General features: G+C 42.3%; 1 protein-coding gene across 1 annotated transcript in view; it reads left to right on the top strand.

Moving 5' to 3' along the window:
- FAT4 (FAT atypical cadherin 4) overlaps positions 1 to 22120 on the top strand; it is a gene marked incomplete at both ends in the record, with an annotated part of 119576 nt that extends 97456 nt beyond the window's left edge. The window contains 8 exons of the mRNA XM_084204240.1: positions 3481 to 3585; positions 5154 to 5461; positions 9474 to 9559; positions 10564 to 10743; positions 11729 to 11853; positions 12952 to 13157; positions 17854 to 18115; positions 20253 to 22120. Coding sequence (XP_084060366.1) covers positions 3481 to 3585; positions 5154 to 5461; positions 9474 to 9559; positions 10564 to 10743; positions 11729 to 11853; positions 12952 to 13157; positions 17854 to 18115; positions 20253 to 22120 — 3140 coding nt within the window. The remainder of the gene's footprint in view (positions 1 to 3480; positions 3586 to 5153; positions 5462 to 9473; positions 9560 to 10563; positions 10744 to 11728; positions 11854 to 12951; positions 13158 to 17853; positions 18116 to 20252) is intronic.
- Positions 22121 to 26534: the final 4414 nt, after the last annotated feature.

Genomic DNA, 26534 nt, shown 5'->3' with positions numbered 1-26534 from the left:
TTGTCAACACAAATAACCTTAAAATAGACTGCCACTGAGGCAGACGTTTCTCTTTGGGAGTCAGATGTTGTTTAATCAGTTGGCCATTGCAGAATCAAGAGTTATTAAAGTGTCCTGAGATTAATTGATCAAGACAGAAAACAAATGGCACCAGTGTAATTAAAAGACATAATATCTTTGGAGTTTAATATCAACAGAGCTTATTAGATAAGATCACAGTTATCACACAGTATATTTACGCATTTTATGTCTGCAAAAGCATATTTGAAATTCTTCAAATTGAATATTCAAAAGGTTCTGCAAACAAATGTCAGAGTACTGATTGTTTGAGAATGCTTGACATAGAGGCTATTATGTCATTATTACACTGCCAGCAGAAAGAGAGCACAGCTGCTTGGGCTCTTAATTTGCATTCATATGTGATTAAAGATAGCCACAGTAGATGTAAAAATAAAGCCTCAAACTGTTTCTTCTTGAATCTAAGTCTTGAGTGCCTCAACAACAGCAAAGCAGAGGCATCCAAAATAGTGCATTTCTAATTCAGTTCCCCACATACATGGTTTTGTTGCTTCTGTTGGAATGAAAATACAGTCTCATAATTAAATTTGCATGCTTGGTAAAAAAAATAACATTTACATGGTAGTGCATGCGAGTAGAAATTAGAATTTTCTGGGACAGACTCTCTGTTCGCTGTAAATTAGAGTACATGAGCTGTAGACCTTTATAATGGTGTAACCTGAAAACTGAGAGTCTTACTTTTCCTTGATTTATTCTGTTTTGTCAGCTGCATTTCACTTCATCATACTGCAAAAGGTAATGTCATTTTTTTCACTGGATAGGATTATAAAGACTGATTACCTCAGAGCAACATCATTAGGGTTTGAGCAATCTGTTATAATTATATCTCTTAATGATGAACAGGTTTTGTTTTTAAAATAATCACTTTCTGGAGGGAATATGCTTGGTGATTTACAGTAGTTGTCTGCCCTTTCTTTGAACCCTTCATTTCCTGTTTTCCAGGATTCATTAAGATGAAGGAATGTACGGTTGTGAAGTTGTTTCAAATGCAAGATTAGCATGCTAGAACTATAAAAGATGGGCACAGAGAACTGCAAAAACTAAAACTCCCAAATCAGCTGAAATCTTAGCTGAAGAACATTCAGCTGATATCTGTTCCTGTTACATTTTTCAATTAACAAAAAAAAACCCAAAAACTCTGAGGAACTTAGATTTTTGCATAAGCCCCTGCCTGTGATAACATCAGCTGGAGGTGATGAATGATAAATGTTGAATGCTGTCTGTTACCAATTAGCCAGCATTCTCCTAATTTTCACGGTCTTCAGAAAAAGATCTTTCTGATGCAGAAATGAATACCTTGCATCTTTCAGAATTTCAGCCTAGAACTGATCTATAAACTCAGCTAACTGCAGTTTTCATCTAGGCTGATTTGGATGGCACTTTGAGCAACTTGGTCTCGTGGAAGATGTCCCTGCCCATGGTAGGGGGTCGGAACAAGATGGTTTTTAAGGCCCTTTCCAACCCTATGATTCCGTAATTCTGTTATTCTAAACACGCCTCTATTGGTTTCAAGAGCTCTTCAAACAATAGTTAAGCATAAAGAAGATGCTGTTATTCATAGGTTAAAGTAAGTGCAGCTGAAATAAATATCCATATTCTCTTGCTGACTCAGCAAATGTGCCAGCTTCAATGTTACCTGAGAAAAGGAGTATTTAGTTAGATTGAACTGCAAACATCTGAGTAAGCTTGTTTAGCTCCACTTGATTTTTGTGAAAACTGAGCAGCATCACTGAGCTATTTTAAGCATATCTGTCTCACTCTTGCTATGTGCTCTCCTTCATGAGTCAAAGACCTCTACTACAGACCATAAATTGGAAACAAAGAAAACAGCAAAATCTCACATAAAAAGTTAACTCATCCTTCAGCCATGCCCATTAGAGAATAAAACATAAATAAATACCCCCGAAGCATAATTAGATTCAGACACTGGAAAAGTTTCCTGGATTTATGGTGCATCTACAAGTGACGTATTAACCGCAGGAATCCTCCAGCGCTCCATTTCCACCCTGCTTGCAGTCACACATGGAGAGCTGCTGCTCACATGCAAGAGCTGCTTGCAAACTGTAGGTTAAACAAAAAAAAAAAAGTAGAAGAGGGGTGAAAAACAAGAGGTTTTCTCCTTCCTTAGGTGACTCAAGTCGTTAAACTCTGAAAAAGGTTTGTAAAGCAAAGTCCTGGTTTGCTACAGTTTTAGGTTGCACCAGCAATCTCTAAGGACTGGTGCATTCCTGTCCTGGGAGATGTAAAATTACAAGATATATGTGACATACAAGAATGGACACCCTCTGTGCAAGCTCATGTTGTACTTTCAACTTAAACGTACTCATATGGTGTAAGAAATAAAACAATTAATTATCGACGCAGAAAGAAGCATGCAAGACAGTCTTAGCCCTTGCTTTGTGCATATAGCCTGGCTGAGATGAAGTTCAGGAGAAGTCTGGAAGACTGTGGCTGCTTTTGTGAGTTTTTGCAGTGAAACAGGGAGGACAAACATAACCACACTTTGAAGTTTTTGCTGAGCACAGTCAGTGACAGCTGGCACTGCTGGCGACAGGAAGACAGGTTCCAAGAGTGGGATGTAGTGGAAGTGTTGCTAAAATCATCAAAGCCAAGCATTGAAAACCTTAGAAATGAAGACCAGTATTTTTTGTAGTTAATGCTTCCATGCAAAGAAAATTTTAGTTTCATACATAGAATGCGCGTGTCTGTATTTGGTGTCTGTTAAAATCTTCACTTTTTCTCTTGGTTCCCTTCCTTGCTGAAATGAATTATGTGATTTCAGTTTGTTCTCTGGGGAATAATATTTACCACATGTGACAATGTCTGCTCAGAAAAGGACTGTATCCAGGGTAGCTTGTTTTAGCTCCAGAGGACTGTGGTCTCTCCAAGTCAGGAAGGAGGTTGTAATTGATGAGGAGAAATAAGAAAAATCATATAATGTACAATAGCAGTCTCTGTTCAGCATGACCTGCTTGTGCAGGGTCCAGCAAGGGCTGTCTGTATCTCCTTTGCACTCGTGAGTATATTGCACTCAACAGGAAGGAAAAAAAGATACAGTTTTACAATTCTTTATTTCAGCATTGCCTTTAATTGCATGATCTCTCTTTTATAGACACCAGTTAATAAAATAATTCAATTAAAACAACAGTCCACCAGTATGTATAACCACAATGAGAGACTTGAAATGTAGAGTTACTTCCTCTGGGCCACACATTATGCCTATGGCAGGGCTTGGAGCAGCCCAGCATCCTGTCTGGGATTCCTCTCTCCATCCCAGAGCTGCTCCCTGGCACCCTCTCTCCTGGCCATGTGTTCATAGCCTCATTGCCTACAACACCAGCCTGACTTTCCTATTTCCCTGAACAGTCTGACCTGGAAATTGCTTTTGTTCCCTCATCACAGGGAAAACGTGTGACTCCACTGTCAACTACTGTGAGTGCAACCCCTGTTTCAATGGTGGGTCCTGCCAAAGTGGGCTGGAGGGGTATTTCTGCCACTGTCCCTTTGGTGAGTACCCTTCTCTCCTCTTCACCTTCCCCTTCCCTACTCATATTTCTATTTATTTTTAGAAATAATAATAATAAACCCATAAACGATTTCTGGTTTGAAAGTGATTCCAGGTCTGGAAAAACTGCATGTATTTAGAGGTTCAAGTAACTCATTTTTCTTCAGAAGAAAATTAAAAAGTGATGTGGTCACTACAAGTACATATTTGTCATTCCTAGTAGCAGGTCCTTTATCTCTCGTAGAAAAACATAAGACCCAGCCAAACAACTCAGTGCCTAAAAATTTGAATATTTCTGAGCAGATAGATAGAGATAACTGTCCAAAAGTAAGAATGGATGCTTGAAATACTTAAATCAAGACTATTGGCTTCCTAAAGAAGAAACTTAAACACAGCTGGATCAGGGCTGAAGTACCTTCACCACCAAGAATATCCAAAGTTCAGTCTGAAGGAGGAAGTGTGATGATAACAAAGCTCTCCTGATGAATAACAGGCCCTTTTAGTGGAGCTGAAGAGTAAGACCACTGTAAATAACATCAGTATTTTACATCAGAGGAGCATATAGTAGTGCCAAAATAGTTTCATAATTTTTAGAATTTAATTATCCCAGATTTGATTTGTGGAACGGACCCAATAAAAACACAGAACAACACGGATATTTTAAGGCATCGTGACACGATTGCAGCAAGATTGATTCTGAATGCAGATTAATCCAGAATTGCCATTGTTCATATGGAAAAGTATGAATGTAAATGTAACAAATTAATTTAAAAAACAGAAGTGTCCAGAAATCATCTACAATGTTTCAAGGTTGCTGAAAACCCTCTTATAAAAGTATAGGTCTCCATATGCATTTGTAACTAATGCTGAATATGTTTTTCTATTAACATGTGGAATAATTTCTCTATTCCCTTTTATTTCATTTATTGTACATTTCCTCAGCATTAATTAATTTCCCATTGTAAATGTAACTAATATTCATAAATTAAATCGGGGTTTTTTTCTCATTGTTGCTGCACTAAAAGAAAATTCAAGGGAAATTATGTGACAGAGCTCTGAAAATAAGCATGTAGAATGCACCAAAATATGAATATCAGTAAAAACATGAGGAGGCATAATATTACAATCACTCAAATGCTTATTTCATGAGTATAAAAAATGAACCACCCAGTGAGAAACAGTCCAGATAACAGCCACAGAGCGAAAAATAAACTCAACATGCACATTTATTTCCATAGCTGGATTAATAAATGCCTGATGATAATTAACAACCATGTCTTGACAGAGCTGTCAAGCTGGCTTGGTTTGGTGTTTTCCAAAGAAGCCACAGAGCTCGACAACGTGCTTTTCAATAGATGCATCTGTCCTTTCTAATTCAATTTTTAAGTTTAAATATAATGTACCTAAGCCCCCAGCTGTGGGTAATACCATTCTTCTGTTGGTTGTGTGATTTTAATTGTACATAAGGGGTTCCACAGCCGTGTGGAGAGCACATCCATACTTCACTCCTGGGAGAAGGCACGGTGAGGAAAAAACTCCCCGATTCCAGACCTCACTTTGTGTTTTTCAGGTGTTTTTGGGAACCACTGCGAGCTCAACAGTTACGGGTTTGAAGAGCTGTCCTACATGGAGTTCCCCAGCCTGGACCCCAACAACAACTACATCTACATCAAGTTTGCCACCATAAAGAGCAACGCCCTGCTGCTGTACAACTACGACAACCAGACCGGGGAGCGGGCGGAGTTCCTGGCGCTGGAGGTCGCGGAAGGCCGGCTCAGGTTCTCCTACAACCTGGGCGCTGGCACCTACAGGCTGAGCACAGCCAAGAAGGTGTCCGACGGGCACTTCCACACCGCCATCGCCCGCCGGGCTGGAATGGTGAGAAGGGCTGAAATGGGCACTGGGAGGCCAGTTCAGCCAAATCACTTTGGCTTCCAGGCCAGCTCGGAGGGGACGGGAAATTAGCGACGTCGCGTTTGCTAGCAGAAACTCCAACTTTGGGATAAACCTCCTTCGTTTCTGCCTCGTTCCAACTGACTCAGAGCCCTGTGGTGGTTTGTTTAGCGTGATGATGATGGTGATAAAGTGTAATGAAAAAAACATGTGCAAAGTGCCCCCAAAACTCTCAGTGTGAAAAATGAGAGCCAGGAATAATTAATGACATAGATGACTACGCACGGGGCTAATTAACTGCTGTAGATTACAGGGATGATTATCAGGGAATGCTAATGAACCACAGTAATTGCAAAAAGCCTCAAAATCATTTTTCTCAAAATTTAGCACATAGAAGTGGACAGACTTAAAATTCTGGGCATCCATGACCTCCTTGAGCTAATTCAGAGATTTTTCCAATCTCATCAGACTGGGAGCCTGGTTTTTCTTTGTAGCATACATATAAAGAGTTAAAAGGTGCTACATTGAGAGAATTTTTTGAGGGGGAAGGAGGGAAGTTAGTTCTCTCTCTGTCCCCCAGAATGCATCTGAGGTGAGGAATTCTGCCAAAAACTGGGACAACTGATTACCATATGCCTGGCACTCTGACCCCTCTCCTGCCTTCATTTTTTTTCTCCAGTAAATGTTTTCTATTCCTCTTCTCTCATTTTTTATTAATATTTCCAAAGCAGAACATAAACCAAATGCTGTTTGAATCCAAGCCAAGTTTTTTGACTCCACAGTGTTTGAGTTAGAAATGAAACCAAATCTATTTGCCATCCATAATCAGTAACTATTGCCCAACATTTCCCTTTTCAGGCAGACATGGCCAGCTTACGTGGAATTCATGTTTGGAATTAAAGTCATAGAGCAGTAGTATACAGTGGGGTTCCCCATTTTGGTTTGTATATGTCAAGCTGGAAGTGATGGAGGGAATAAAAGCAGTAAACTCTTCTACCCAGTGTGGCTCCCTTCTAGTCCTTGCAGCGTCTTGAGCCCTAAACTCCATTTCCATTTGTAGTGCAATACCTGATATCTCCATTTGTTCTGGGTGTTGGTCTCTTCTCCCAAGTTACAAGCAACAGGAGAAGAGGAAATGGCCTCAAGTTGCAGCAGGGGAGATATAGATTGAATATCAGTAAAGAGTTCTTCCCCAAAAGGGCTGTCAATGCCTGGAAAAGGCTGCCCAGGGAAAATGGTGAGTCACCTTCCCCAGAGGTATTAAAAAGATGTGTAGATGTGGCACCTGGGGACACGGTTTAATGGTGGCCTTGACAGTGCTGCCTTAGTGGTTAGACTCTTGAAGGTCTTTTCCAACATTTAGGATTCTATGGTTTTGTGAAATCCAGTCTTCGGCTGGATTTGCAAATCCAATTTGTGTGTGTTTTTAGGACTTATATATCCAAATTAGATGAAGAATAATTGTGGTGTTGAGCAATGACTTTGGTTTAATGTGCTTTGATACCAGATATTCAATATGCATCTCGCAAATTTAGTGATTTACATCACAGCTTCCTAATGGTAAAGCCTGAAGGTGCACTTTAATCTTGACATGCACCAGGTTCCCATTTTAGAAACTAAAGTAGAATGTTACTTCTATAAATAAGATGTAAATGGCAAAGTATAAGGACACAGAGTAAAAGTTGCAACAAATAAATGAAGTACACTGAAGAAAAAAAACAGAGAAAGAAAATGTTTTACTTGTCAGTGTGCCAGAAGACTGACAAGAAGAGAGAACATAAAAAGGGCTATTTATAGAAATTTCAGCCATGAATACTTCAGGCTAAAAGCAAATATTTAAGACAACCTATACCTTTGCATGATTTGTTTGTTTGTTTGTTTTTAATGTTTAAACCTATTCAGTAATGTCAGCTGTTTACAAACAGCATGTGAAGAGAATCGCCTTTGTCTTAGATATTTCTGCTGCAGGAAAAATGTCTCCCAGGTGTCCAAAACTGTATAAAATAGGCCCCCTTTAGGATTCCAAATCTGTCATTTCCTACAGCACAGCGGGATTTTATCGGAAACTGGTAAAATCATTAAGTTGTCAGTCCTGAGCTATTGCAAAGTGACAGGATAGCAAGGCTCATAATGTGGCAAGGTAACTGTAGAGTAATGCTTAAGTAACAAGCAGGAACATTTGACTAACATTAGAAAATAAATTGTATGAACTCTGTTCCAAGTAAAATATATTCTCAAATATCCAGCCCTTCAGCTGGGGCTGGAGCTTGGCTTGCAGAGCACATAGCGATGTAAGTTAGGGAGATTATGCTGATTGAGCTAAGAACAAAAAAAACTCATTTCAGTTTTTGTTGTTGATGTTCTGAAGGAAAAATATGTATGCATGTGGTGGCATACAGAGCAGCCAGCTTATTATTCTTTCTCTGAATTGTTTCATTTACACAGGGCTATAATCTGCTTTGGAACTGCAGACTGACATTTCTTGGGAGAAGCACTTTGCTCATTTGTATGGAAAGAAATTCAAGATAAGCTTCCATTAAAAATAGCAGATTGAACAATTTAATCGTACTGTAGGGCATGATTTAGGGCTAAGAGCTCTGAATTTATTTGGTCAATACAGTGTGTCAGCTTGCATGGCCAATCTGTGGGGATTTCAACAGGCTGTTGTTACCAAACTTATTTGCAGGCAGTAGAAAAAACCTCTGCAGAGTAATGATGTACTGATAGCCAGTGCTGCTTGCTCAGCTCCCATAGAGCAATCTAAATCAAAATATAAACCCAGGCGTTTTTAAAGGTGGCATTTGATTTAAATTTGCTGTAAAACTCTACCACACATCTAGCTGAAACATGAGGAGATGTACAACGTGGAGATTATGTTTATTTTTCTGAAAATTTGTTTTAAGGAATAACTAACCTTCAGGGTTGGTTGGGGTTTCTTTTTTTCAGCGCATCTGTTATTAATAAATCACTGTGGGGACAATTCTTTGCTAAATAAGGAATAAAATAAAAACTCCTTTTCAAATCAGCAGGAGTTGTTTCATGATTTTAGTGACAGCTTTGGTTAGACTTTTATAGATTACAAATAGAAGTGCCGTGAGTAGCTTTAGTGTAAATAAGTTGGATGGGTAGTCTGAGAATCACAGAATGGTTTGGGTTGGAAAGAACCTTAAAGATCATCTGGTTCCAACCCCCCTGTCATGGGCACAGACACTTTCACTAGACCAGGTTGAGGCAATGTTATTGTCTTGGACTTGATGGCTTGGGGGTAAAAATAGTAATAGTAATAACAATAATTAAAGAGCAAGACTGCTGTGAGTAGTGGTAATGCCTGGTACTTCTCTAAACATCAGCTTAGTCCCACTCTAGGTGTCCAGATGCTTCTCCATTATCAAAGCTGAGACCCCTCATGGCCTCTTAGGCAGGTCCATTTGGTTACTTTTTGAGTTTTATTGAGTGGTTGGTTATTATTTTTAATTAGTTATCTCAGTGTTTCTACTCCCAGGGTAATTTTTTTTTAACTGGTAATCTCAATGTATGTACTCCCAGCTTTTGTAACATGCTTTTTATCAAGTTCAAGATGTTTAATGTCATGGTAAAGCCCCTGAAGGAACTCCCTTAGTGATCGGAAGGGGCAGCTTTTTGCTCAGATTATCTGAACCATATCAGGAGTAGGATATGGTATGAGCCAAAATAACTTCAGTGTCCAGGAGTAAAGCAAACAAATATGAAAGAAACCCTGCCCAAATGTGAAAAAGTGGTGTTTAACTCCATCTCTGTGTGAAGCAGACAATTGGCTTCTTCTCTGTGTCCACACCGTGGCAGAGCGTGCAGCTGAGCAGTGGCTCTGAAGCACCCTGCAATCCCAAGTGACATCATGACATTCAAGTGCTCCTTTCTGGCCAAGTCCTTGATAAAATACACCTAAACATAAATAGTTCATGTGGCTGGGGACTAAAGCTTGTAATGCTCAGCATGTTTGTGTGTGTGCCTTTTGCAGGCAGCATCCCTGACGGTGGATTCCTGCTCTGAGGACCAGGAGCCAGGCTACTGCACTGTTAGCAACGTTGCTGTTTCAACTGACTGGTAACTATTTCTTCATTTTCTGGGGTTAGTTTGGGGTTTGGGTGGGATTTTTTTTGGAATAAGTTAAGAAGAAATCTCCCTGTAAAACCAGAGAAAGAGTAACGATAAGGCTCCCAAGTGTCAGTTTCTTCCATCTTTGTGGAAGCAAATTAAATTTTCTGCATGTGCTCCTGCTTGCTAGTTTAGGCTACATTTCTGCATGGAAGTAGATCATAGCAAGCAGTTTGCTCAGAAGTACCCAGTTCTCTACACCATCTCTGTCCCCAGCCTCTGGTGGCAGTCAGGAAATGCATGGCCATGAGTAGTTTACACTGTGGTGTAAATGAGGTTATGATATATTGCCTAATGATTTGGAGTCATGTATTTATTTAAACTGCACCTCTCATTGCTCATGGAGATGTAGGAAATAAAATCACCTGATTAGTGCTGTTGTTAAAAAAATATTAACAGTAATTACTTTGACATTGTTTTCAGGTGTTTTCTGTTACAGTTTTCAGTTCATAAACAGTAAAGAAATCAAACTTTATTTCTGTTGTTTACTGTAACTAACTCAGTAGCCTGTGGGTCACATCTTTGGAGATAACAATAACTTTAATCAAAATCACTTTGGCTAATTTCTTAAAATAATCACAATGCCATACAGGGTTTCCCTGCTACCAGATGTGTTACATCTTTGTAAAACAATGACTCCATCTTCCTGCTGTTTAAGTATCATCTACAATCTCAATTATAGTTGGGTAAAAAACCTTATTTGTTGTGATCTCAAGCACAGTGCTCAGTCAAGTGAATAGAAATTTTGACATGCAAGCTGAGTGTGAATTTAGAGTTGTGCCCACTATAACTGTTAGTTCAAGTGATGTTAATCTCTGTGTCCCCTTCTAAATGTGAAATACCAATTTGGGAAGAGGAATTTTAGCCACAGGCTGTAAGTGATGGTTGCAGTTCCTGTGCTGTCATCACTATCCTGATGTCTGGTACTGATTAGTCATTTTTCTCTTTCACAGGACTCTGGATGTACAACCAAATCGAGTTACTGTTGGTGGCATCAGGTCCATAGAGCCCATCCTTCAGAGGAGAGCACAGGTGGAAAGCCATGATTTTGTGGGCTGCATAATGGAGTTTGCAGTCAATGGACGTCCCCTGGAGCCCAGCCAGGCTTTGGCAGCCCAAGGAATCTTAGATCAGTACGTCTGCTATATTCGGGATCAAGTGGACCCTGTTTGCAATGAAGGAAGCTGTCATGAATGCTGCTCCATTCAGACACCAACAGTTATTTCTTGTTAGAAAAAAAACTACAGTAAAATGTGGAAAATGTAGGAAGAAAGTGAATTTGGATTAAAGGTTCACTAAAGATTATACAGTCTTAAAACCAAAAGCATCATTAGATTTCTGCTGTCAGTGATTATTCAAGTTGCTTTGTGTGAAATTGAGTAGCCCCTGTCTTTATAAATTCCACCTGGTTTTGACTGTACTCATACTGTTTGCTAGCCTTCTACTCCCTTTTATTTCCTCTTAATCCACCACGTCTGTTCTCTCACTTTGCCTCTCAAGTATCACCGAATTTCCCTCATATCCTCCGAGTGGTCTTTCAGAAATGATGAACTGTCCAATTCTATTGTTTTTTCCATCTCAGTATTTGAAGTCACAGTTGTAGCAATAATGTCAGTCTTCCATCCAGATTTCCTCATTCACACTTCCTCTCTCAACCCCCGTGTTTGCACTGATCACTGTAATACAAAGGCTCTGGCAGTCTGCAGCATAAAAAAATGCCTGAAAAGGTTTCTTCTCTCTTGCATCACAGATAGTAGGAGTTTGGCTGTCTCTGAATTCCTTCCTCTTTTGTAAGCCTGCTATAAATTGATGCTGAAAATTTGGATCTGCTTAGAAACTTGAGCTGTCTGCAGGGGTTCTTAGAAATACAGAATGGTTTGGGTTGGGAGTGACCTTAAAGGTCATCTAGTTCCAATGGCCCTGCCATGGGGCTTCCACTAGACCAGGCTGCTCTGAGCCCCATCCAGCCTGGCCTTGGGCACTTCCAGGGATGGGGAGAGGAACCACTTTAGCATCTCTGAGGGGAAGAAACATTTAAACAGAGGACACTTCCCAGCACATTTGCTCTGCTTATTTGTGTGCACCTTTTTCAGCATCTGCTTTTCTGCTTTCTTCCAGGTGTCCCAGACTGGAAGGCGCTTGCACGACCAGCCCCTGCCAGCACGGTGGCACTTGTGTCGATCACTGGTCATGGCAGCAGTGTCACTGCAAGGATGGACTGACAGGAAGGCACTGTGAAAAATGTGAGGAAGAAATCACTGTCTTTAACATACACCTGACTGTGGCTCTACCAAAGGCTGTTAAGAGTTTCTTTTCAGGGCCACAAGATAACGAATTTTATAAAATAATGAAAACAAGCAGCATGTTGCCTCTTAAGTAGTTTAAAAGTCCACAATGGACTGTTGTCCTTTTGTGAGCTAAAAATGGCAACAACCTGAATACATAATGTTTTCTGTTGTGCATATCACATTTCAGGTAACTTGCACTTATTTAAAGTCCTGCTTCCCCATAACATATAATCCATAACTAAAATAAAGGGATCCCATAGGAGGGATTTGCCTGCTATGGGGAGGTAAGAGGGTAAGCAAAAACCCCTTCACGTAAACACTGAGTTCATGTGCTTATGGCTTCTCCAAACTCAAGTCCTTTTCATCAAATTGACTGTGGATTATATGCAAGAAAATATTGTAAATGTAAATGAAAACAAGGCATTTACGCTCGGGGGTGATTAACTCTCATAGGAGTAGCCCTGTAAATCGGTGTGGGATTGTTCAGGAGAGCAAGGTGATTTATTTCCATGTAGTTGTAGTATAATGACCGGGCTTTGTTTTTTTACATGCCCCATTATTGTTTAGCTGATTTATATGCTTTTATTACACCAGTTTACAAAAGAATTTAGCCATAATTTTAACAGCATTTGGTAGTCAATGCTCTGCCTTTTTTATTCACTTTTTTTTAATGCCATAACAAATAGAAAGTCATTATCTCTGCCCTGAAGAGCTTAGAGTTCAATATATCATGAAACCCCGATGCAGTAATGGAAACAGTAACATCCCTGGGAAGGAATTACAGTTCTGAGAGCCAAATTTTTTTCCCTACTCCCTCACTTGTTCCCTAGCGAGTTTTAATTTACTCTTGACTGATAGCAGCAGTAAATTACTGGCACACTCCCACTCTCAAGCGCACATTCTGGTGGAAGCCAAAGAATAGAGGGGCTGCCATTGCCATTCACCCCCGCTCCCCCCTGCCCTTGACCCGCTCTGACCTTGATCTGTGCCCGGAGCCACGGGGCGGGCGGTGGCCGGAGCTGCGTGCTGAGCGCTTCCCTGTGCTTGTCCCAGATGTCACTGCGGACACGGCCTTGTCGCTGGAGGGCAAGGGGCGGCTGGACTACCACATGAGCCCCGGCAGGAGGAGGGACGCCCTGATGAGGCTGGGGGCTCGGGGCCCGCCAGGCGTGGAGCGCCTGGAGGTGAAGTTCATGACGAGGAGCGAGAGCGGCGTTCTGCTGCACGTCCAGGAGAGCAGCAACTTCACCACCGTGAAGGTGAGATTGCAGCTGAGGCTGGTTGGGTTTGGTTGGAGTGCCTCGTGTGCAGCGATCAGAATCGCGTTTTTCCATTACTCTTTCTGTTTCCTGTATGAAATATTAGGTCTTTAAGTGAGACTAGGCGTTGCTCCAGTATCATTCATCTTCTCAACAATTCCCTTCCTATTTGCCAAGGTATCAGAAGATCTTGATGGTTTTATATCTAATCAGTTTTGTCTAGACTCCAAATAGTGACTGTTTTAAGGCGACGAGAACGGTGCTCATTGCCATGGTTATTATCATCATTACACTTTACAGAACAAATCATTTTGTTATTGGCCTTTTATCTTCTGATTTTTTGAGCCTTGAACCCAGACCCTCCTTAAGCTAGCAAAGGATTGCCAAAAAGTTTTCATTAATTCCTACCAACATGGCTCAAGCTTATCAAACTAGGAAGTGAGGGATAACTTGAATTCGTGAGGTTACTCACAGACCAATGTTAATATCAAATTATTTTGGCATACGTAGCTGAATTAATGCTTCAAATGCCACACTGTTTTGGGGCTTTTTGTTTTTTTTTTCTTTCCTCAAAGAGCTTATTGCTGCAGAAGTTACCTTTCTCAAGAGAAAGCGATGGTTTGGTTCCTGGCGATGACTCAGTCCATTTACTCATAACTCTAAATGAGTACAGCAGTGATGTTGGCAAGCCCCTTTATTGGGTTGGTATAAGCTCCAAGTTTCCTTGACTGCTGCAAGGCTTTCCAACTTTTTCTTCCCTGACTTTTAGAGAAATTGATACAGAAATTCACACTTTCTAAGCTTCAGCCCCGTGGATATCCTCCACCTGCCTGGTCAGAGTTACGAAGCTTTCCTGACACACCGGCTGCATTTAAGAAGCAAGTCTGCACTACTTCCCTGGCATATGCTTTTACCACATCATTTCATAGGAGGTTTCTGCCTAGTTCATATTAGCAGATAAGATCTCATTATTTTTGACTTCTGGAGAGAAAAAACCTTTTTCTCCCCCCCCAGCAGAATTTGCTAGGTGAGCTCTCCAAGCATTATTTAAAAAAAAAAAAAGAGAGAGAGTTGCATTTCCTGGCTAAAGCACTGGTTCTGTGTTTATGCAAACACTCTTGTTATTGTTAATATTGGTGAAGTTATACAAGCAAGCAGAGGGTGTCAAGTCCCAGCCCCAGCTGTGCAGGGGAGGAGAGCAGAGGTTTGCCTCGCACCAGATGCAGAAGTTTGAGGAAGGAGAGGCTGTGCCGGTTGCCAAGCAGTTGTCAGGTGATGCTAGTTGGTAAAACTGCAGTAATTTAACTGTAGCTAGTGCAGTGTGGCCTCTGCACTGCTCCTCATTCCCAGAGTGGGTGTCCCCATGAATATTCCCCTCAGAGGTGGCCCGAGATGCCAATGAAGACAAGCAAAAGTCTCCATGTCATCTCCATGCAGTTCTGGTGCAGCAGTTGGCTTTAGGGACCTGTCTTTACAATGCTTGTCACTCTTCAAAACAGACAATTTTATACCTTGATTCTTGTGTCTTTTAATATGCCTGTTACCCAAAATATTAGCATTCAGAGAAAACCTGCCATGTGTTTTTAATATTGAACCATGCTAGGGAAAAGCTTTGAGTCCTGTGGCTACTTCCATGCCTTCACATTTTCCTCTTGTAGCTAATTGGTGTTGGTGTGGCTGGGATTGGGGTAGAACTAGAGAAGTGATAATAAATCAGACCCACTGAGATTGTGAGCAGTTGATTCACTAAATGATGGATGTAAACTCCCTGCAAAAAACCCAGGAGAGGTCTTTATCATATAAAGGGATCCTTAATCCAGGAAAGGTGCAAGTGTTTCCAGATTAAATAATTGTCAAATTCAGATGGAAAAGGCTTCCTCCAAAATCCACTACAACGAAGAGGGTGGGGCATTCCTTATTACCAGAAATCTTTGTCACAGCTTCTTTTCCTACAAGTGCACGTTGCAAGTAATTCAGTTAGAGGTAATGGGATGAATACAGTGGGTTAAAGGTGAAATTGCCTGTCTTGTCCTGTTTTATCTAGAGATCTCATCTGCAGTAAGATTAAATTAGCATAAATGCAGCTCTAAAAATCTCTGAACTGTACAGGTAGAGGGTCTGGATTATATTTTACATTTTTAGTTATACTAAAATACTCCTGTGTGAGGGGTGTTTGGGCACTGGCACAGGTTGCCCAAAGAAGTTGTGGCTATCCCATCCCTAGAATTGTTCAAGGCCAGATTGGATGGGTCACTGAGAAGCCTGGGATAGAGAAAAGTGTCCCTGCCCAAGGCAGAGAGATTGGTGCTGGATGATCACCACTTCCAATGCAAACCATTCCATGGTTCTATGCATATATCATGTTATAGGAACTCATCCAATGCAAACCATTCCATGGTTCTATGCATATATCATGTTATAGGAACTCATCAGAATGTAACCCTTTTAAATGACCTCCCACTCAATAGCTGGTTTTAAGACCAAACCCAGTTTGTTCAGCAAATGAGACTTGGAGTATTAGTAAAGTTGAATCAGCCCTGTAGTTAGGAATATGCTTGCTTTAGTGGTCCATTCTTTTCATTATATTCTTCTTGTCAGTTGCTCAGCCATTTAAATAAAACCCAGAAATTTGTGTTTCTCAATGCTGTCAACTTCAGCCTTTGTTTCAAATTTAGAAACATGTTCTGCTTCAAGGCACCATTCCATATCGTTTTCTGGTTGAAGCAGTCATGGACCAGTCTTGTCTCTGGAAATTTTCTTTTCCAAATGCCCCTAGTATGTTATTTATGGGTCTTTTAGCATTAGTCACATGCAATTTAAAAGATAGAGAAATAGGTTTAAAGGATCATGAATTTCTATGGAAAATATCAGTTGCTGACTGGTAACTAATTCTACAGGTCTTTTCTAAGGTGAAATTAAAAATTTTGTTTCTGTGCTCAGTCCTCCCTTAAGAGTATTGTCTGGCATGGTGTATTCCTTTCTGTTTGCATAAAGACTATAGCAGTAGTTTTTGCATAAAATACAAGGCAGTATTTTTATGGGGCATAAAAGAAAGAATAAGACATAACAAACCAATACAGGTTGCAGACATAAATATATGTATATATTCAGCTCAGTCAAGCTTTTTATAAGTTGTTCTGAGAAATGGTGTTTAATATGTTTCAATAGCCTGTGGGCTGCATTTGTAACAGTGGGGTTTTCCTTGAGCTGTGTGATAGTTTAGACACATGCCACTTGTGTTTTATCAGTAACAAAAGCATCCTGTCTGCCAGGCGAGCCTTATCAAACAATACATTTTCAAATAGTCTAAATTACTGCCTTTGAAAACGAAGTGGATGCACATATTAACCACTGTTGTATCCTCCATCCAAATGGAATACGTGCTAGATGCATTCATGGGGGCAGCTGCCAAGACATGAGCGTGGTCTTACAGCCTTATTAAAGCTGGAGTGTCTGAACAAAGTCCTTAGCTTGCATCACCGGAGAAGCAAATCCAGAACATTTAACAGTTTCTGGAAAGGAGAGCAGCATTCTTGTAGCCAGTGTGTCACCTCACAGTTCTTCCCAGGTGAACCTTATTTTTCCTGGAACAAAGGATGCAAGGCTTTGAGAGCTTCCAGCAAACCTGGGGCTGTGACCTTTCCTGGACTCTGCCTGCGCACGTCCCGCACGCTCGGGGTACGGATCTCGGACTGACCGAGCTGCAGTGGGGAGTGTGGGACAGAGAGAAGTTATTCCATTTAAAATGTGTGACCAAACATGCAGAGCACCAAAGGAAACTTGCAGCAAGTCCCAGAGCCATCCTCCATGAGCTTGTGCAGTTCTGTACACCCTTAGGAGGTCAGCCAGCATACCCAAATTTATGCAATATTTGAGAAACTGGCAGGGTTGGATGTGGGGGATTCTTTTTAAGCTCCTACGTCTTAAGTGCAGAATTTGCACCGATCTCATTTTGGGATCATAATAAGAGGTTTGAAATCCCACATCTCATGATTCAGTAGAATTGTGAGGCATCATTCTTAAGAGAAAAAGCCATAATATTCCTTTTTTTTCCTGGCTGTTCACAAGTTTTAAAGCAGTTTGCTCAAAAAAGTCCTGTTTGAAAATTCTCACAAAATCACGCACTTAGCAACTCTTCAGAAAGTTTTCTGAAATACCACAAAAGTTTTCTGCAAAATACCAATTAGCAGAAAAAGCAGATATGAAATGGGGCTCTTGCTCAAGCCCTGCCATGCCTTATGCATTCCTGCTGTGTTGTAATAGGAACTGGATGCAGTTTTCTTGGGCGAGGACAACATCTGTTCACTCTGCTAAGCATTTTCCACACTTTGCTTGAAGGAGAAGGAAGAATTATTCTTTCTCTGGTTAAAATGTGCTGTCATGTGCATGACCTATAGCTGGCTGCTCAGTAGGATTAGCCAGGGGTCGAATGGGTGGCAGCTCTAAAATGCAAATTTTCTGCCAAAGTTTCTACTATGTGATGTATGTAGTTCTGGCCAAATTTTTCATGCTAAATAATTAATGCCTTTTTAGTACAAAGCAATTATTTGGGGAAAAATATACCCAGCCCAGCTTTCTGTTACCCCAAAGCCACGTGTTACTGTAGCTGTACTGAGTTGGCATCACACTGGTTACCTGTGCGTGGGAGTTATGTGACACGGTTTTAAAACCACACATCATGTGTTCTTCTGAGCAGATAAAAGGTGGGAAGGTGCACTACATATCTGATGCTGGAGTTGCTGGGAAGGTGGAAAGGAACATCCCTGAGGTGTATGCTGCAGATGGCCAGTGGCACTCGGTCCTCCTGGAGAAGAACGGCTCTGCCACCATCCTGTCGGTGGACAGGACCCACAGCAGGGACATTCTCCACGCCACCCAAGACTTCGGTGGGCTCAACGTCCTCACCATCTCTTTGGGAGGAATTCCATCCAGCCAACCTTTCAAGAGCACAGCTGCAGGTGAGTTGTTTTTCTTTTTTCCTCAACTACTGTAATTCTTTATCAGTAATTAGTGTACATCCATCCTTTGCCAGAAAACATGCAAATTGAATGAGTAAGGATTGCAGACTTTGTTCCTTTAGTGACCACTGCAGGCTTCTTATTTCCAAAAGCAGACACTCCATCTGCAGGGCCTTTTTGAGACAGGGGGACTGCTTGTCTGTACATCAATTGCTATATTTATAGCTATATATATTGCTATTTTTGTATAAACTCTTCTCTATGGAGAAGAAGGGATGTATTCTTTAATACATCCCTGAGTCATAACCTTGAAAATCAACGCAAATCTTTCATTTGGGCAAAAATGCTAAACAAAAACTTTGTAGGGATTTGGTAAGTACTGCAAGAATTACCCTGTTTTTAATATGATTAAAATATTTTCTGCAACTCCAAGGTCCTCCTGCTTTATCCTGTTGTCAATTGAAGAATAGGATTTATTTCTGAGCAAGGACAATAAGGAAACACCCTCTGACTGATGTGTAGCTGTTAAGGAGCAAATCAGTCTCCCTTAAGAGTTAAAGTAACTGTCTCAAATCCTGGCAAAAGAAGTAGATAACACATATTTGATATAATTTCCCAAGTACTAGGTAAAGATGGAAGTGATTTTTAGCTGCAAAACGTGAGATTTTCCAGACAATACAGATGTATTTTTCACATATTTCTGTATTGAAAAACCTTCCTGGCTTCATGAATTGCGACCAGATAAAGTATTTTTGAGTGGAGTAAATTCACACTTTACACTTGTGTATTGTGAATATGTATGAAATGTGGTACAAAAGCTTGTGGATGCTGTGCTGACCTTTACCCTTTTTACATGTATGTTTTATGAGCAGCATGTGCATGGAAAAAGCAGAGGCTTTAGGAAAGCAGAACAAGGAAAATTGAGGACACTAACCTCTCACCACTGCCCAATGCTGTGGCAGACAAATTAGGAATGTCTGGCTTCCATTAAGCAGACACACAGTCCAAAATCCCTTATTCATATGATTTTATTTTATTTTAATATTGGATTACATTGGGTACGACATACCAAGGTTTACAAGGCTCTGGTATAAAACTCTGCATGAACTCAGAGTCAAAAATATCTGCAGTGCTGTTAAAGGCAGACAACACACGAGGTGACAGGGCTGTGAAGTTACTGTGTCCAATAAAATTTCCAAATCCAGGTAGATGTGACAAATTGTTTATCACATCACATCAGTACTGCAGGGAACCACCACGCATGCAGCAAGGTGATCATCGCTTTTGCTTGGGCTGCCAACTGAACCTAAAGCTTCAGTCCTGAGGATTCTAAACCTTTAATAGCATCTCCTGGAACTCAAGTATATTTGCTGCTTCATGACAGAGTGGTATCCATCTCTGTGTACCATTTTGCCACAGCTCCAAGCAGAGATCAGCGTAAGGTTGCACTACCTCAAAACCTTTCCAGAGAGGATTTAGTCAGGGGAACACAGAGGATTATTAGGCTGGCAAAAGACTGGATTTTCCTGTGACCTCACTCAACCACTGCATACAGCCTGGGGATAATTCCATCTCCCTGGGCTCTTACAGCACTAAAACTTGTTGTAGGGTAGCACTGCAATCAAGGTATGGGAATTTTGGGAAAAGGCCCCTCAAGATGCAGAGAAACAAAAGCATTGCCATGAATTTGGGGGACATAAGGCTTAGCTGAAGGATGGTAGGCAAACTCAGATAAGTTTGGTGCTATCACATCCAAGCCATCTGCCCTTGGGATTCTCTGTTGGAAATGATAGGAAGTTTTAGAAATATGGGAAAATAGGGAGACAAAAGCGTTTCGGTGTATTGAATATACTGAAATCCATCAAATATAGTGAATATATTGAATGTACTATATTTCAGTCATTAGACATCGTACTTATTCAAATACAATTTAAAGACGTTAAGTGCCGTTAGAACAGATGTTTCCCTATGGTAACCATGTGAATTCTTGGCTCATTTAGTGAACAGTAGAGTATGTACTGAGTAGGTTACAGTGAGTATGTACTGAGTAGGTACAGTGAGTATGTACTACGTTGTTGACCGTGCATGCTCACCCTTCAGCTCCCAACAGCTCTGTCCCTTTTTTCCCCTCTCTCAGGCTTCAACGGCTGCATTTCCTACATCAAGTACGGCGGGGAGAGCCTTCCCTTCTCCGGCAAGCACGGCCTGGCCACGCTCTCCAGAACAGACCCCTCGGTGAAGGTGGGCTGCCGCGGCCCCGACGTGTGCGCCAGCAATCCCTGCTGGGGCGAGCTGATGTGCATCAACCGCTGGTTCGCCTACCAGTGCGTGCCGCCGGGCGCCTGCGCCTCCAGCCCCTGCCTCAACGGGGGCAGCTGCGAGCCCGGGCCCCACGCCGGCTTCACCTGCAGCTGCCCCGAGGCGTACGCGGGACGGACGTGCCAGACTGTGGTGGCCTGCCTGGGGGTGCTGTGCGCCCCCGGCCACGAGTGCCGGGCGGGCGTCGACGGCGGCCACGTGTGCCTGCCGGCCGCGCACCCCGCCGAGCTGTCCCTGCCGCTCTGGGCCGTGCCGGCCATCGTGGGCAGCTGCGCCACGGTGCTGGCGCTGCTGGTGCTCAGCCTCATCCTCTGCAACCAGTGCCGCGGGAAGAAGTCCAAGGGGCCGAAAGAGGAGAAGAAAACGAAGCAGAAGAAGAAAAAAGGGAGCGAGAACGTGGCGTTCGATGACCCCGACAACATCCCGCCCTACGGCGATGACATGACCGTCAGGAAGCAGCCCGAAGGGAACCCAAAACCCGACATCATCGAGAGGGAGAACCCTTACCTCATCTACGACGAGACGGACATCCCGCACGCCGCGGAGACAATCCCCAGCGCCCCGCTGGCGTCCCCCGAGCCCGAGATCGAGCACTACGACATCGACAACGCCAGCAGCATCGCCCCCTCCGACGCCGACATCATCCAGCACTACAAGCAGTTCCGCAGCCACACTCCCAAGTTCTCCATCCAGAGGCACAGCCCGCTGGGCTTCGCCCGGCAGTCCCCCATGCCCCTGGGAGCCAGCAGCCTGACCTACCAGCCCAACTACGGGCAGGGCTTGAGGACGACGTCCCTGAGCCACTCGGCGTGCCCCACTCCCAACCCCCTGTCTCGGCACAGCCCCGCGCCCTTCTCCAAATCCTCGACGTTCTACAGGCACAGCCCGGCCAGGGAGCTGCACCTCGCCATCAGGGAAGGGAGCCCGCTGGAGATGCACGGGGACGTCTGCCAGCCCGGCATCTTCAACTACGCCACTCGGCTGGGGAGGAGAAGCAAGAGCCCGCAGACCATGGCGGGCCACAGCTCCCGCCCGGGAAGCCGCCTGAAGCAGCCCATCGGGCAGATCCCGCTGGAGACGTCTCCCCCGGTGGGGCTGTCCATCGAAGAGGTGGAGAGACTGAACACACCTCGCCCCAGGAACCCCAGCATCTGCAGCGCCGACCACGGCCGCTCCTCTTCCGAGGAGGACTGCAGGAGGCCTCTGTCCCGGACCAGGAACCCGGCCGACGGCATCCCCGCGCCCGAGTCCTCCTCCGACAGCGACTCGCACGAGTCCTTCACCTGCTCCGAGATGGAGTACGACCGCGACAAGCCCGTGGCCTACACCTCCAGGATGCCCAAGTTGTCCCAGGTGAACGAGTCGGACGCGGACGACGAGGACAACTACGGCTCCAGGCTGAAGCCGCGGCGGTACCCGGGGCGCCGCGGGGAGGGCGGGCCCGTGGGGGCGCAGGCAGCGCCCGGGGAGAGCTCCCTGCCCGGGAAGCTGGGCCAGCCAGCGGGAAGCTTCAACTGGGACAACCTCTTGAACTGGGGCCCGGGCTTTGGGCATTATGTGGATGTTTTCAAAGATTTGGCATCGCTTCCTGAAAAAACAGCAGCAGCAGCAGCAGCGAGTGAAGACAGCAAAGGTGGTACAGCCAAGGCTGTTTCCAAGGAGGGGGAAGCAGAACAGTATGTATAGGCTTTGTCTCCTGGTACTGCCACAGTGCAAAGCCACGGGGACTGCTCAAACCATTATATGGTTGTAGAAAAGCCAAGGTCAGCATCTGATCCCCAGGCCAGTCTGGTTGGAGGAGACTTTAAAAATAATAACCATTATGCTGCTGAAAGAGACTTAAGACGTTTTTAATTTAATTACGCTTGGATGAATTTATTTCTCCTGCATGCATTGTATTTGCAAACCAGATATTCGGCATGCAGCCTTTGGAAAGGGTTTTCCTATTTACCATTGTTTGGTTCGTGGTTCTTAAATTAATAATGCTTTGTTCTGAAAATGAACTAATTTTTTGTTTCAATTGTGAAGGATGTGCATATTGTCTCCAGCTACTAACACGTTTTACGATGCAAGAGTACTGAGGATTCCATTTTCCTTAAGAAGTGCATGGAAGTAAGATGGTGAATGAAGGAATTACAGTAGTGAGGTGTCTCAGAAAATGTAGTTATCATATCCTGCAGTTGCTCACATGTGACTTTATGGAATAAATCAGCTTGAATAATTGCTGGCAACAGTGCTTGCTGTAAGTCTTATTCCGTACAAGAGGTGCTAGAAGCAGCTCAAGCCAGTCAGCACTTTAGGAGTTGTTTTTTTTTTTTTTCTCCTTTTCAGTTTGTTTATTTGTTCATTTCAGGTTTCTTTCTTTTTTTTTTTTTTTGTTTGTTTAGTTTGTTTGCTTGTTTGTTTTTCTTTTTTTGTTTTTTTTTTTTGGACAAAGTTGTGTGAGAGCTTCTGAATCTCTATGAAATGTTTTTGGGGATGCTTACATAATCCTGGTCCCTTCCTGCCCCCCCTCAGTGATTCCTGATGGTCATTTGTCAGCCCAGCCCAGCCCCCTGGCTCCCAGCAGCGAGGGACAAACCTGTCCATTCCCACATCTCTTGGCCTCCCAGCTTGGCTGTGCTGCTGCTGCAGCCTGTGCTTCTCCCCTGATTCCATTTTTCCATCTGTACCATGGAAAGGTAGGAAGAACACTTGGCTCCCTGCCTCACAGGGGTGTTGTGAGGCTAATTAGTTAACTCTTCTGAAGTGCTTCGACATTATAAAGCACTATAATAACTATTATCATAATTATTATTAAAGCACTGCCTAGCCTCTGTGACCTTGGAGTGGCATTTTCTGCATTCTATGATTTTCTATGGTGGAAACTTTGAAGAATTATTTATTGTATAGAAAATTACTGCACTCTAGCATTTTGGAGCAGATATGAGGGAAAACTACTTGTAGATTCATTAATGTAGCTTACCAGTTGCCCCCAGTTCCCTAAAGTTGTAGGTGAAATAGAATCTCACAAAGTCCTTACATCTTCATGCAGATCTGATGAACCTGTTGTACTGTGTAAAAACTTCAATTTTTTTTTTTTTTTTACCTAAGCTGTGTTTTTTATATCAATATTTTCCTATGCTGAATAGTTTTCTTACTTTCAGGGAAGGTAAGAAAAATACTTTTTTTACATTTGTTACTTATGTAACATCCATATTTTTCACATTTTGATAAAATTGTAACATACTGTATGCTTTCTACCTGTAAATGCCAATAATAGAATTAAAATATTTATTTAAAATCTTTAGTGTGTGTTATTGGAAACCTTTTGTCTTTTCTCTCTAATTTCCACTCCTTGATCTTCACTTTTGGGGTTTAAGTTATAAGGTTTTTAAGCTATATAAACTTTTTAATCAGAAAACAGGCTTTAAGAAGCAAGTATGTAGGAAGAAGGAGAAGAATATCATGGGGTTGTTGAGCATGAGATAATGTCAAAGAGCACCAAATCTACTTTCATATTTCTAATAGAACAATAAAAGCTGTATTTTAGTCCATAGGGTTTTATTAGCAGCAATGGTTTGACATTTGTGATCCACGATTTCCACCTCTGCTCCAAGCTGGAGCTTTCCAGTACACAGACAGTGAGGAGTGTGAGAACAAGGTCTTTCTGTCATAAAGCAGCAGTTCAACAATAAATAACTGCATTCCTTTATACTTACAAAGGGATAAATCAGACTTGGACAACTTCTTGGAGAATGCAGAGAGTGAAAAAGTTAAGGCTGCAGGCAAGAGGTGAGTTCTGAGGTTACACTTTGAATTTTTGGTAGGTGTAAAGAGCTTAGAAAAAGGGCAACAAACCAAAGGTGGGGGGGGGATGCAGTTTATGTATATCTTGTTTGGTTTAGAGTTTACTTTGTCTCAAAGCTGGCAATTAGGAACGAGTTCTTTTTGGCTAAAAGTGCTCCCAGCTTCATCATGCCCCTCAAAAGTGAAAAGATAATGGGCCAGAGTAGCCCATATTGGTGTGTAAGTAGTTTCATCTGAAATAACATGAGTTCCACAAGTGATTTCAGGGTTTGAGGAGCTGCTGTAATTAAACATCTGTTAAAAAGCTGTATGTTTAGTTTGAATATTATCCTTTAATACAAATTGTACCACATCCAAGCAGTGATTTTAATAACACATGAAAACTTTAGCAAACGAAAGCTTTTAAATGTAACACCAAACATATTGAGGGCCGTGTTCTGCCTGTTAAGCATTCTGAATTTATCAAAAAGTTTTGCTAAAGGGGAATAATATGCAGTGTGGACTTACACAAAATACATGTCATAACTTTAGCACAGTTTACAATTTATCGAGGGTAGTGAGTTCCTCTCAATTTTGACACTTTATGGCAGACAAATGTATATTTTACTGGTTTCCTCGTTCCCCTGTTTCTGAAAAGGCGTAGAGATGTTTTTGACACTTGAACATACGATCCATTCCTGCTCTTTTTTTTAATAATTCTTTCATGATGAGGATCAGCAAAGGGTTCCAAGTGAATCATGTGGAGCAATCATCCAAAGTTACCAGTTGTGAGGGAGTGAGCTGAATAATTCCCCTGGTTCATCATCACAGCTACATGGTCCTGTTTCAAGATCTGGGACGTATTATAAGTCATAAATATGCGGAAAGAAAAACAGTCTGCGGTGCACAGGAGCCTCCAAACGCATCTCATGTCAGCAATTTGTCTCTGACCTGTCTTTCTGCTGGTAGAGTGCTTGGACAGCCTTTGCCAGCTCAGGTGGAGATGTTTTCTCCTGATGATGATACTAAGTAGATGAAAATGGACAGAGAAACGGCAGATTTACCTGGCGTTCACTTGTTTGGAGAATGGAAAGGAAAAGGTGAAAAGGAAAATATAAGAATGCTGGGGTTTGTGGTAGGTGAATAAGTGAATAAAAGGAGTGAAATCTAGATTTATCCGATCCAAGACTTTTCAGTATTTTTCATCAAAGTTTTGTGACTTTAAAACCACAAAATTAAAAGCAAAGCGCCTGACATTGAAAAGTAATGTAGAGTCCCACGTTTTGGTGAGAACATCCCCCCTCCAGGATCAGACTGTGAGTCTGTGCTGCAGACCACAACCTGTGTCAGGGAGTATCGGTTAGCAGTGCAAAATCCAGCTGGAGCCACATTACTCCAGTCTGGGAATGAGGAGGCTTGGGGCTGGAAGGGGGTGCAGGATCGCCCTGATGTCTTCAGAAGCAGGAGATGGAGCCAGCCAAAGGACTCAAGCTGCCAGTGTTCATAAGGTAAATTAGTTGTGGGGGAAGCTCTTTGAGAGTTCTCTGTGTTTTTATTGCAGACTGTGTTTTCGAAGCACAAAATTTAAGTCATAGTATTATTCTTCAGTGTTAGAATGTGTAAATGGTGTTTTCTTAACTGGATTCTAGAAGAGACTTGTAGTTATGGATCCTTTGAAACTGGGAAGGACAATTAGGAGAAGAAGATGATAAAGAGAATAAGTTGCTATTTTATTAAGTAGGATTGAGGGAAGAAAGTGAAAATGTTGATCTCTCTACTTTATCATTCTGGCATTTTACTGTTCACCCTTTTATCCTTTTCTATGACTGTCTATGTATTAATTCTACCATTCTTTCCCTGCTCTGTGAAATTAGTGCTTTGTTCACCCCAGTGTGCTCACTTTGGTTTTCTGTAAAGAGTACTTAATGAGGATGACTGACAGCTTGTGTTTAGGTTGTCAATACCACAGCCTTTTTAAAAAAATTAGATATTTGGCTTTTCCTACATTTTGCATGAACCTCACCTTCTATTCAGCCATCTTACAAGAGCTTTTTCCAGCAGTAAAATATGGTTGGATTCTTAGTAATTTTTACAGCCTTTTTCCAGTGGCTTTCAGGTTTCATCCCCCTGTATTTGAGAGGATCAGCAGTGAGTGGAGTCTTTCTAAGTTGCATTTCGAGTTTAAAATCACCTTTGTCTCTGGGCTTCACAAAGTATATCCTCAAGAGACTCTGATGAGAACCCTCATAGGGAAGACCCTGCATGGTGCCCTGAGGCAGTCAAATGTCAGCATTCCACTGGCATTCATAGGGATTGCTCTGTGCCTGCTTGG

Source organism: Fringilla coelebs, assembly GCF_963513975.1.
Source record: "Fringilla coelebs genome assembly, chromosome: 4".
Lineage (NCBI taxonomy): Eukaryota > Metazoa > Chordata > Aves > Passeriformes > Fringillidae > Fringilla > Fringilla coelebs.
The sequence above is the reverse complement of the archived record's forward strand: the minus strand, read 5'-3'. Positions and strand labels throughout refer to the sequence as shown.